General features: G+C 40.4%; 1 protein-coding gene across 1 annotated transcript in view; it reads right to left on the bottom strand.

The window, feature by feature from the left end:
• Positions 1 to 13,791, bottom strand: part of ANKS4B (ankyrin repeat and sterile alpha motif domain containing 4B) — an 82,115-nt gene extending 68,324 nt beyond the window's left edge. The window contains exon 1 of the mRNA XM_088476211.1: positions 13,628 to 13,791. Coding sequence (XP_088332337.1) covers positions 13,628 to 13,791 — 164 coding nt within the window. The remainder of the gene's footprint in view (positions 1 to 13,627) is intronic.
• Between the last annotated feature and the right edge of the window lie 477 nt (positions 13,792 to 14,268).

The raw sequence follows: 14,268 nt of genomic DNA, 5'->3' as shown, positions 1-14,268 counted from the left end.
TGATTATGTAAACAGCGGGTCTTTAAAAATCTGTATATACGGACACACTAAATAAGACTACTGGCGGGCTGATATATATGTTTTTTGATTGTACAATTTACAGATTCTACTGAAGAGGCAATCTGGACTAAAAAATATTTTTTAACAGCCGGACGCAGCTGCACAATTTAACAAAAAAGTATTTGGCTTTATTTACGAACACACAGCCACGGAACTTCTTTCATTTTTCTTCTCATGTGTTATTTTATTGTGTCTATACTGTGTGTGTGTATGTGTGTGTGTGTGTGTATATATATATATATATATATATATATAGTATGTGGTTTCAATGTGTATACTTAGAGCTTTTTATGAATAGCATTTTGTTTTCTATTGCATCTTTTCTATCATTATTATCTTTTATTATAATATGGAACACAAGGTCTGATTCAGACCCAGTCGCAAGCGCTGTGCGCTCGCAACCGGGTCGAAGGTGGGCCAGTGAGCATGCGCGAGACCCGGATAGCGATGGGCACTATGTTGCTCCGGGTCTCGCAACAAAGGGGGCGAGCTGTCGATGTTGAGTGACAGCTTGCCCCCTTTGGTGGGTGGGCCGGGGGAGTGGCTGCCCAAACGGAGGCGTTCCCATGTGAATGCCTCCGTTTGGGGGTGGCCCCACTGACATCACGACTGATGTCAATGGGAGAGATTTCGGCTCTGTTAGAGCCAAAATCTCTCTGGGGCTTGCGGCCACGAGACCCTACCACAAGGGTCTCATCACAAGCCCGATGGTCACGATGGTCTTGACCATTGCGACCTTCAACCTAGCCGCTCGCTATAGCTGTGGGTGGTCACCCACAGCTATGCGAGCGGCCAGGAGGCCGTTCTAAAAAAAAAAAAGACAGGCCCTGATTCAGAGCGAGCGCTCTGTCAGAGCGTCCGGCTCTGAATCAGGGCCACAGTGTACACTACATCTTTACTCGGCATATTTTTAAGCGCGGTTAATTTTCTCCTTTTTTCTTATATGTCATTGGCTAGTAACCATAATTACTGCAGCTAAAACATTGCCGAGTATATAGAGAATTGTAAATTTATATAATTATAGGGTCACTATAGCTCTATTGTTCTGTTTTTTAATGCCGAGGCTATATATATTTTATTTGTGTTTTCCCAAAGCATCACACTGCCTCCGCCGGCATGCCTTCTTTCCATAGTGCATCCTGGTGTCATCCATCTTCAGGTAAATGGCGTACTTGCACCTGTTCTTTCAATAATGTAATAGAAAATGTGATTCATCATACCAGGCCACCTCCATTGCTCCATGGCTCATTTCTGATGCTTATGTGCCCATTGTAGGGCTAATGGTGGTGGACAGGGGTCAGCATGGGCACTCTGGCCAGTCTGCAGCTATGCAGCACCATAGGCAGCAAGCTGTGATGCCATGTGTGTTCTGACATCTTTCTATCATAGCTGGCATTAACTTTTTCAGCAATTTGTGCTACAGTAGCTCTGTGGTTTAGGACCAGATGGGCTAGCCTTTGCTCCCAGCGAGCATCAATGAGCCTTGGGTGTCCATGACCCTGTTACCAGTGAACTGATAGTCTTCCTTGAACCACATTTTGTAGGTACTAACCACTGCATACTGGGTACACCCCACAAGACCTGCCACTTTGGAGATGCTCTGACCCAGTCATCTAGCCCTCACAATTTGGCCTATGTCAAAGTTGCTCAGATAATTACAGTACGCTGCCCCTTTTTCCTGCTTTCAACAAATCAACTTAAAGAACTGATTGTTCACTTGCTGCCTAATATAATTCACCTCTTAATAGGTGCCAAGGTAACAAGATAATCATCAATGTAATTCACTTCACCTGTCAGTTGTTTTTAATGTTATGGCTGATGGGTGTATACACACACACACTGTTTTGCTGACCAATAACACAAACATGCTGTTTAAAACATTTAATACAAATGACAATGAAGCACAGTAAATAGAAGATTTGCAGTCTCCTGGCCAATGATTCATACTCCTGTTCTGCTGACCAATAACCCAGACATGCTCCTGTTCTGCTGACCAATAACCCAGACATGCTCCTGTTCTGCTGACCAATAACCCAGACATGCTCCTGTTCTGCTGACCAATAACCCAGACATGCTCCTGTTCTGCTGACCAATAACCCAGACATGCTCCTGTTCTGCTGACCAATAACCCAGACATGCTCCTGTTCTGCTGACCAATAACCCAGACATGCTCCTGTTCTGCTGACCAATAACCCAGACATGCTCCTGCTCTGCTGACCAATAACCCAGACATGCTCCTGCTCTGCTGACCAATAACCCAGACATGCTCCTGCTCTGCTGACCAATAACCCAGACATGCCCCTGTTCTGCTGACCAATAACCCAGACATGCCCCTGTTCTGCTGACCAATAACCCAGACATGCCCCTGTTCTGCTGACCAATAACCCAGACATGCCCCTGTTCTGCTGACCAATAACCCAGACATGCCCCTGTTCTGCTGACCAATAACCCAGACATGCCCCTGTTCTGCTGACCAATAACCCAGACATGCCCCTGTTCTGCTGACCAATAACCCAGACATGCTCCTGTTCTGCTGACCAATAACCCAGACATGCTCCTGTTCTGCTGACCAATAACCCAGACATGCCCCTGTTCTGCTGACCAATAGCCCAGACATGCTCCTGTTCTGCTGACCAATAGCCCAGACATGCTCCTGTTCTGCTGACCAATAACCCAGACATGCTCCTGTTCTGCTGACCAATAACCCAGACATGCTCCTGTTCTGCTGACCAATAACCCAGACATGCTCCTGTTCTGCTGATCAATAACCCAAACATGCTCCTGTTCTTCTGATCAATAACCCAGACATGCCCCTGTTCTGCTGACACAAACACACTGGTCTGTTGCTGACCAATGACTGCAATTCTATTGACCAATTACCCATGTTTCCTCTTGTTCTGTGACTGAAGGCCAATATATATTACTATTCCACTGATTACCCATATATGCTGCTCTACTGTTGAGCAATTGCAGCATATCATTAACATTGTTACATTTTATGTAGATAGCACCTACATATTACAATACAAAGCTCTGTGCAGAAAATATTTATTTTGCATTCGCACCATTCTCTGCTTCCGTGAATCATCCATCAGATGCCAGTTAACCTACTAATATGTTTTTGGATCATATAAGCAGCTGTTTAGCTGATGACTTACTGATACATGCCACTTTTCTGCTGACCAATGACACATTCATGGTATTATTCTACTGACCAATGACACATACATGGGTGCTAATCTACTGATCAATGACACACACATGGGGCTATCCTACAGATCAGTGACATAAACATGTGGCAATTTTACTAAACAATGAACAGGCCCAGCGCCGGGAGGACTAGGGGCACAGCTGTACTTGGCCCCAAGATTCTAGGGGCCCACAGACAAACCTAATGGAACTGCTGCCTGCTGCTACTGCAGTGATGCAGGGTGCACTGCAGGCATGTTCGGGCCCTGTCACTGCATGGTCCATCACAGGCAGATGGTGCCTGAACATGCCTGCAGCGCACACTACATCAGTGGTGGAATGTCTGGCGGCAGTACACTGCTGTGGGCCATAACACAGAATGAGGAGGTGGTCTGACCACCCTCCTGCCCTCACGTCTCCTTCCCTCTTTTCCCCTCCCGTCTTCTCCGTCCCCTCCTCTTACCTACCCTCTCACACTCCTGTTGCCGGGGACCTGACGTCACACTCTAATGACCGGCATCAGCATAAAAATCAGTGTTCCACTTCCTGTATGCAGGAAGGCATGCGCCCTGCTGCAGTGATAAAAGTACTTTCTGCAAGAAGCAGAGGAAAAGGACAAATATGCCTTTGTAGGGGCACTCTTATAACAGATAATTGTTTATATATGGATGATGATGGAATGATTAGTGTGAATAAAACTTAACGTTTAATATACACCTTTAAAAGGAAGTTCTCCCCAGAGGGTGATGTGTAGATATAACATAGAAATCTACTAAGGACAAAAAAGAACAATATAAACGTCCTTTGAAGTGTAAATGAGTATTATTATTTATTATTGATAAAAATTCAATGAGTAATCAGCTCCTGTTAAGGGTAATGAATATTCTAATTAACCCTAATTCAATCTACAGGGAGGCACATATGATTACTTTATACAGTACATATCTGACGAACTATAGTAGTTTTTAATTAGATCTCTGTTGTGATCGACATACACATAAATGATAGTCGGTCAGAAACAATTATATATTGTAAGAAACCACACTCTTATAACTAAGAAAGATGACTTATTAGGATAATCCAGCAGCTTTGAAATCTGTGTCCCCTGTAGATGAGTGAGGGATATATATTGTAATTAAATATCAGTACACATATATTGACATTGCTGATAGTGATAAAGTCTGTGTCCCCATATAACTAAGAGGATTGTGCTTGGGAGGACTTTTATCCCAAGTATGTTAACTCATATTGGTTTTAGCAGATATGCTAGGTAAAGAATAGTACACCTTGGAGTAGTGATAAATGCATATATTCAATTGCCATATAATATCAGCAGAGTTTGCACTATGAGAAGCAAAGTGATATCCCAAAACAGAAAATATATATGAAAAAGGAAAAAAAGAAAAAAATCCAAACAATAATGGTAAGAACACAATGACAGTGTTACATGTACTGAATAATGTCTTCAGTGCAATAAAGAAAAATAATAACAGAAAAATTACACTTGTACTGAACATCAACCTAAACCATGGACAAATGCAACATGTTTGTGTACATATGTAATGAGGATGTGCCCTGAAAAAACAGGGTTATGTACCACAACACAAGGGTAAGTCCTGCACTATGAGAAACAAAGTGATATCCCAAAACAGAAAATATATATGAAAAAGAAAATAATCCAAACAATAATGGTAAGTACACAATGACAGTGTTACATGTACTGAATAATGACTCTCTTCAGTGCAATAAAGAAAAATAATATCAGAAAAAAATTATGCTTGTACTGAATATCAACCTAAACCATGGACATATGCAACATATTTGTGTACATATGTAATAAGGATGTGCCCTGAAAAAACAGGGTTATGTATCACAACACAAGGGTAAGTCAATGCATAAGGTGAGTGTCACTACTCAGTATATATACTATTGCTTCTCTTTATTCATTAACATTTTTTGAATTATTATAAATGATTTTTTCTTTATATATTGTAATTCACCTTATGCATTGACTTACCCTTGTGTTGTGATACATAACCCTGTTTTTTCAGGGCACATCCTTATTACATATGTACACAAATATGTTTCATATGTCCATGGTTTAGGTTGATATTCAGTACAAGTATAATTTTTTCTGTTATTATTTTTCTTTATTGCACTGAAGATAGTGTCATTATTCAGTACATGTAACACTGTCATTGTGTACTTACCATTATTGTTTGGATTCTTTTCTTTTTCACATATATTTTCTGTTTTGAGATATCACTTTGCTTCTCATAGTGCAGGACTTACCCTTGTGTTGTGGTACATAACCCTGTTTTTTTCAGGGTACATCCTTATTATATATGTACATAAACATGTTGCATTTGTCCATGGTTTAGGTTGATATTCAGTACGTGTCATTTTTCTGTTATTATTTTTTTTTATTGCACTGAAGACAGTGTCATTATTCAGTACATGTAACACTGTCATTGTGTACTTACCATTATTGTTTGGATTTTTTTCTTTTTCATATATATTTTCTGTTTTGGGATATCACTTTGCTTCTCATAGTGCAAACTCTGCTGATATTATATGGCAATGGAATATATGCATTTATCACTACTCCAAGGTGTACTATTCTTTACCTAGCATATCTGCTAAAACCAATATGAGTTAACATACTTGGGATAAAAGTCCTCCCAAGCACAATCCTCTTAGTTATATGGGGACACAGACTTTATCACTATCAGCAATGTCAATATATGTGTACTGATATTTAATTACAATATATATCCCTCACTCATCTACAGGGGACACAGATTTCAAAGCTGCTGGATTATCCGAATAAGTCATCTTTCTTAGTTATCATAGTGTGGTTTCTTACAATATATAATTGTTTCTGACCGACTATCATTTATGTGTATGTCGATCACAACAGAGATCTAATTAAAAACTACTATAGTTCGCCAGATATGTACTGTATAAAGTAATCATATGTGCCTCCCTGTAGATTGAATTAGGGTTAATTAGAATATTCATTACCCTTAACAGGAGCTGATTACTCATTGAATTTTTATCAATAATAAATAATAATACTCATTTACACTTCAAAGGACGTTTATATTGTTCTCTTTTTTTCCTTAGTAGATTTCTATGTTATATCTACACATCACCCTCTGGGGAGAACTTCCTTTTAAAGGTGTATATTAAACGTTAAGTTTTATTCACACTAATCATTCCATCATCATCCATATATAAACAATTATCTGTTATAAGAGTGCCCCTACAAAGGCATATTTGTCCTTTTCCTCTGCTTCTTGCAGAAAGTACTTTTATATGTGTTTAGCACAAACCTTTAGGGTGCACCACCAACTTAGAGTCATCCAAAAATTATTTTGATTGTGATGAACCATGATGTTGGTATCAATTATGCAATAGCAATTTTCCATTCATTTCAATTGTATTACTAGTGTGTACTCACAACTTTGTCATATATAACCCTGCTGCAGTGGCCAGGAGAAGTTTCCTTCAGCAGCTCTGCAGAAGAACTAGGCGAAAGATAAGAGAGAGTCATTCTGAGTTTGTTCTCTCTCTCTCTCTCTCTCTCTCTCTCCCCACTACCCTTCACGCTCTCCTTTTTGCCCTTAGCATATCACCCTCTGTTTGTCACCCTTTCCCTGTCATCCAATGATTCTCCTCATAACCCTATAGGTGTGTACACATGGAACGATGGAACTGGGGATGGGGAGCCCATAAAAAAGTGTGTACAGGGCCCCATGATTTTTGTTGCCGGCCCTGACAATGACACATACATAAGGCTATTTTACTGACATCTGACACATACAGTATGTGGGGCTATTCTACTGACCTCTAATACATACAGTATATGGGGCTATTCTACTGACCTCTAATACATACAGTATATGGAACTATTCTACTGACCTTTGACACAAACAGTATTTGGGACTATTCTACTGACCTCTGATACACACAGTATATGGAGGTATAGAACTGACCAATGACATATACATGGTGCTATTCTACTGACCAATGCCACATACATGGGACTATTATACTGACCAATGTCGCTAACAGGGGGCTTTTCTACTGATGAATGACACATACATGTTGCTATCCTGCTGACCAAAGACACATAGAAGGGGCTATTCTATTGACCAATGGGACATACCTGGGGCTATTCCACTGATCAATGAGACACACAAGGAGTTATTCTACTGACATACAGTATACATGGTGCTATTCTACCGATCAATGACACATTCACGGTGGCACCAATTTGATAACATCAAATTTTTCACATTTCTTGGATCATTTATTAAAGCCAATGGTATCTAAGACTTCAGCTTTTCTATACAATTTCTATGATTAATCATTTATCTAAAGTAAAATGGTACCCTGACTGTTGGATTGTTACGGTGGATGTAACTTAATTATAAACAGTTATTCAACACACTAAAGATTAGATGGGTTAACCTTTTTCCTAGATAAGGAAGATTTTTCGGATGATTTAAATAATTTTATATTGGAAGGGATTTCCTTTATTTTAATACTTTTTTCTGGTTTTTAAACTCCATTTACCTGCAGTTACAGGAACCACAATGGGCACCAGACTGGCACCAAGCTATGCCAATCTTTTTATGGTCCATTATGAAACCAAAAGACTGTAATTCCTTTATAGACTGCAAGAGCAACCATCATAAGAATTGGCTGAGTAATATACCTAAAAGACAATTATAGCAGAATTGTATAGAAGATGAGGATTACAACAATCAGTTAGAGTTCCTTCAAAATAGTTTAGGGATATGAGGTGGAAATAATAGAAAAAACTAGGTAGGAAATTGGCAAAGTGGATAGAACTTTTACTGTAGTAGAAAGAGAATTGTAATGAAAATCCCATTTACTACCAGCAGTGGCAGCTCTAGGCATGGGCTAGCAGGGCTGTCGCCCGCAGTGCAGCCCTGCTCCCTGCCTGAGGTTGCCTTCAGCTGGCTGCAGTTGAAAAGCCCACTCTCCCGCTGGCGTTATTGGGTAAGTGCTCAGGGGGAGGGAAGGGGCATGGCCATGCAGCACAGGATGGCGCTGGGTGCATGGAAGCCTAGTGCCGGTCCTGATTACCAGTTATAATGGGTAACACAAGCAAGTGGAGAAAATTATTCGTAACAACTGCCAAACAAAGAATTGTATCTATCTTTTAGAGTGTACCTGTGAGAAGCAATATGTGGAGAAAACCAGTAGGATGTTCAAAAAATAAGGCTAGCTGAACACCGCAGGAACATAAAAAAAGGGCTTAGAGACACATTGCGTCTCTTCACATTTTGAAAGAGAACATAATTGTGATATGTCCGGTCTATTCTATTTTTGTGGGATCAGGATTGTCAAACCAAATTGGTGAGATAATGATATAGAAGGCACACTAGCCATATTGGAGTTGAAACAAAATGCTTTTTATGATCTCTATTGACAGACAGACAGTTTTTTATTATATGGATAGGTTGTATAGTATCCCTACTATATATGTCTCTTTATTGGTTTTCTCCACTTCTGGTGTAAATGTATGTTTTTTTATTATTTTAATTGTTATAGGAAAATTCCCCAAAGATGTCTCCTGTCTTGAAACTTATCTCTCCCCCCTCCTTTCTTTGCTCTGCCAGCTGCAGAACCAGTGCCAGTGCTCACCACACACACACTTGATCAAAGAATAGAGATTGCTTCCCCCGTTTCCTGGGTCAATTTACAGCCAGACTATATATGTGGTGAACAAAGGCTGTGAGGACACATGTTCACAGATTGCTGCCCGAACAACATCCAAGCCAGGCCTGTGATCTCCAGGAACCTAAGTATAATTTCCGTATATTATATTGTTTTTATGTGTGTAATTGAATATATTGTTTTGTAGTTAATTGTAACAGGGTTATGTATGTACTGTGTAATCCTACTTGGATAGACTAATATTATACAGATAACTCTATGGTTTTTTATGTTATTTCATGTGATGATAGGACTTATATAGTGGGGACTAAGATTTATAAAGCAAAGAACAGTATAAGGAATTAAAAGGGAAAAGTATCCCTTATCACTAATATATGTTTTTTTTGTTTTTTTTTACATATTTGTTTTTAAGTTGCATATGTTCAAAGAAATGGAAAACACTGTAATGAAACAAGTGAACCAATTATACAGACACCATAAAAAGTTAAAAAGAGGCCACACACTTTTTCTAACTTCCAATTATATTGATTAATTTAAAAAAATCCTCCAAGGCAGCTGACAATTTAACTGCATAGTTATCAATGGGAAATAATCCTTTGATGAGCAGATTACATTTCATTATCAAACAAGGGCAGAACTACAGTGATTGCGGCATAGAATTCCCTATTTTGCTGAGGACCAAATAGCACCACAGGTGGTCAGCAGAAGTCATAGCACTAGCTATTTGACTACAGTAAATTACTAGGGAACCAGTTGAAGGGCTTCCACCACAGTGCTATTTTTTTGGAAAGGAAGGGGATCTAGTAAAATTCATATTTAAATATTCTCCTTCCCAATTTATTTGGGAACCCCGTTTGGCCGATGAGGCTGTAGACTTCTTAGATGTCCCTTTTACAGAGGAGGAACTGGATATTGCTCGTTACCGAGCATTTCAACCCTGGTAACGAGCAGGGTTGAAGACGAGTTCAACCCGGCTTGCGATGCAGTGTGGATGGGTAATCCAGGTTGATGCAACCTGGGTCCCGTTCACAGCATAGGAAGAGCTCAGCATGTGATGGTGGTGACGTTATCGACCTGGCAATAAGCCAGGTCAGGCCACCAGTCTGAAAGGAGTCTCAGCCGGATCATACCTGGGATGGACGCGCAAACAAAATCCCGGGTGCGACCCAGCAAGGTGAAAGGGGGTAGGAGAAACTAACGTTATAGGTGGGCTAGGTGACTAAGATCCAGATCTCAATTTACCCAGACTGCACTCAGGGATGCTTTTCAATGCTCACCAATAATTATTTGACCAAATACATAAGGCTTTTTAAAATTGCAAATTAAAAAAGTCCACATAGCGATAATGAAAGCATAACACAAGGTAAAGGTAATCAATAAATCCAGGTGGCGACCTAGATATATATTATATACCTTTACTCAGAACATCTAGTAACCCTACTTAGTTTGAATACAATGGATTTTGGAAAGCATATTTGTAATCCAAGTTTAACATGAACTGAATATAGTTTATGAGAAAAATCAGGACAGGTAAAGTGGCAGAAATTGATCTCAATCAAAATCAATATGTCTTTGTGGGAGGAATAGTGAGAATTGCATGAATTCTTAGGTGGGTTAAGGCCCTCACCATGACAGATACTTCTGTTCATTATAAGATAAGATATCATCCTGACAGGAGGAAAAATTACAGCAGACACACATACAGTACTCATCAGCCTTTGTGCTTTCCCATGGCTTTCCCTTGCTGTCAGCCCATCTGTAGGAAGCCATCTGTCTACAGTTAACCAGAGAGATAGTCCCAAAGAACCATAAGAGGTGCAAAATAACTGAATAAAAAAATAGGGAAAAGAAGATAAAAAGTAAAAATAGAAAAAAAGACAGAAGATAGAACAAAATTATTAGCTTTTCCATGGTAACACTACTGGCCAGGGGTAGAGAATGTGGCCCGTCTGGTGCAGTAATACTAACAAGGGAAGGTACAAATGAGCATATTTGTTTATTTATTTATTAATTTATATCTACGACCCGATAATTATAGTATAATTACAGTATAATTTCTTATTGCTGCTATTCATTGCCAGGACGTATTAGGATACACCCGCAGGGACATGGGCTCTGAAAGGAGCTCATCCCTGCTGTGTGTTAAGAGAGAATGTATCACTAACGCGGGTGTTTTCAAGGGATATCCCGCAAGTATCAATTGATAAATAGGCCCTAAAGAGAAAAAGAGTAGAAATAAACCATCATCATAAACCAGAGCATAACCATGGCCTAGACCAAATATCAGCAACCCACGGCACATGTGCCAGATGTGGCATGCGGAACAGTTTTAAGTGGCACGCCGACGGTTTGGAAGATTTACCAGCTAGGACCAATATGTAAGTTTCAGACTTAAATGTAGACCTCAATATTTTATAACTAAAATAGCAATGTATCAGGTTACAGATAGAAAAAAGTACCATGTTAATTGTAGAGTTTATCAGGATTATTTGGAATATCATTGTTCTTAGTACTTAGGGTGTGCGGGATGCAGTCGGGAAGCCGGCTGACATTATACCGACAGCCGGCTTCCCGACTGTCATATCCTGGCGAGGGTGAAATGACCGGCGTCATTTCACCGACGCAGGGAGACCGGCGCCCGGCATCCCGATCGTAGGGATGCCGGGCGCCGTGAGTGGACAGCCGCGGGGGGGAGGGTTAGGTTTAGGGCTCCTGGGGGGGACTTAGGGTTAGGCAGCCCCCTGGGAGGTTAGGGTTAGGCTACGGGGAGGGAGGGTTAGGGTTAGGCACCCCCACGGGTACTTTAGGGTTAGGCACCTTCCTGGGGGACTTAGGTTTAGGCAGCGGGGAAGGGGGGGGTTAGGTTTAGGCACTTAGAGAGGGGATTAGGGTTAGGCACTTGGGGGGGGAGGTTAGGGTTAGGCACCCCTAAGGGAGGGTTAGGGTTAGGGGGGTAGGTTAGGTTAGTTAGTACTTACCTGGGGACGATCGGGATTTCCAGCGCTGTCGGGCTGCCGCTGCCGGGATCTGTTCCTCTGTCGGCCTGCCACTGCCGGGATTCGAACTGCCGGCCATGCGGCCGGCGGTGTTACATACCGATTCCGAGTGTGCACCTGTATTTTCTTTTTCCTGCATCGATGTACTGGTCTTGCCAGCTGCCACTAACTCTTTGATTCTACCGCTCTCACTATCTCCTGTAATCTTGGCGTGGTAGCTGTCAATAAGTCAGTGTGTTGATTTCAGCTTTGTAGCAACACTAAGGGGTAAATTTACTAAAATGGCAGTTCTATTTAAGAATTGATGTTGCCCATAGCAACCAATCAGAGTCTACTTCTCATTTATCTAGCACCTTCTAGAAGATAATACCTGGAATCTGTTTGGTTGCTATGGGCAACATCACTTCTTAATAGAACTCCCATCTTAGTAAATTTATCCCTAAGTGGCTTAGGCCCTAATTCAGCTTTGGGAATAGAGTAAGATATAGCAAGTAACTGTGAGCCTGGACAAACCATGTTGCAATGCAAAGGGTGCAAATACATACATGTTTTTTCATTTGCAGGAAGGGTAAATACTGGCTGCTTTTTTGCATGTAGCCCACAAATACTGCACAGCATTATTTTCACACTGCACTTGAGATGTCAGTTTGGACACACCCCTCCCAAATCTAAATCTCTCTGCACATTTTACATCTGCCCCACCTGCAGTGCAGCATGGTTTCACCAAGATGCACAGTTATTTTCTATATCTTACTCTATTGCCAAAGCTGAATAAGGCCCTTAGTTTGATCATGGTCTTATACGCAAACTGTGTGTTTTGTTGTGTTTGGTTGTAGACAAATAAAATGTCTTGCTCTATATTACATAATACTATAATTAAAAATATGCGTCAAGTTTTTTGTTGGACCCATAATTAGTAATCAATCTGTGATTGGCATGATAAAACAAAAAAGAAGTACTTAAATGTCTATCTATCTATCTATCTATCTATCTATCTATCTATCTATCTATCTATCTATCTATCTATCTATCTATCTATCGCTGGCACACCTAAGCCGAAGACTGTCAGAGTGGTGTAATAACTTCAGTTATGGCAGGACATCGAAGATAATAGAACATATTCCCCAAAACGATTATTAAAATAGAAAGTCAGTGTTTTGTTGCATCGTGTTATAGTAACAGATTGCTCGTTAACAATTTGTGAAAAACGACATTGACAGCGAAATTTTTTAAATAACATTACTTTGTGTAAATACTGTATGGTTTCTGGCTCTGACTGATTGAACTCATTGTGTTGGAGCTGCACATATTGATCACACCGTCATAGACAATATATTTGGCTCTTTAAAACAGTTGTGCGTAACCTTTCTTCAGCTGGGAAAAAAAATGGTCATTTGGGACCTCAGTGGATCTGAAATATAGGTTATGGGAGGTTGCTCACCTCTATTCCATATCACATAGGCCAGCTAACAATGACAATATAGTTTCTCTTTACATAGGCTTGCCATATTATTATCGGGACACATGTGAATTACACATGTTCTTCTGTGGCTGATTAAAAACCAGGTGAAATAGAGATTCAAAGTTAGCCAGAATCTGTGTATCTCATATGTGTCCCAAATTAAATGGATGATCTGGTAATAAATGGTGAGATCCCAATGTTTACTTACCCTCTGTGGCACACAAGTTCAAGGACATCCAGGTGCCCATGATAAGCTGCTAAGAGAGTGGGTGTCATTCCATCACCATCAGCTGTGTTAACATCCTTTTTGGTGGCTTCTTTCAAGATATCCAAATAGCCATCAATGGCAGCTTGGTGATACCTGGTGGACATCCTTACTGTCTCCCTGGGCTCAGCAGGACTGTTATACAATATCCAGGTCTTTGCAGTAATAGGTTTCTAGCCCAACATCATAAAGCTGGTTAATAAATGATTACACTCTGGAATGGCTCATTTACTGCCGGTGGATTGGGTTCAAAGTCCTTAGAAATTACTAGCACAGGGAAGAAACCTTAGGTTCTGTATTATATGTAATAATGAGGAGCCTTCGACTGGAACATCTGCTTTACGATAAGATGACTCAAAGTCCTTCATCCAATATCAGCAGCTAAACCTGTAGGGGTTAGGGTGACTCATGTCTATTTCATGCGGACTGTATTTAACAGTCTGCAGTAACTAGATTATATTTAATTCGTGCAAGTTAGACATTGAAAACAAAGGTTGCTTTGTGTTTAGTATGGATTTGCATCTAAGGACAATGGGCCTGATTCAGATCCACATACAAATTCCAATATTTATGCAGACTAAGTG

Source organism: Taudactylus pleione, unplaced genomic scaffold (assembly GCF_031769625.1).
Source record: "Taudactylus pleione unplaced genomic scaffold, aTauple2 ptg000184l, whole genome shotgun sequence".
NCBI classification, from domain to species: Eukaryota; Metazoa; Chordata; class Amphibia; order Anura; family Myobatrachidae; genus Taudactylus; species Taudactylus pleione.
Note: the sequence above shows the minus strand (reverse complement) of the source record. Positions and strands in the feature narration are given on the sequence as shown.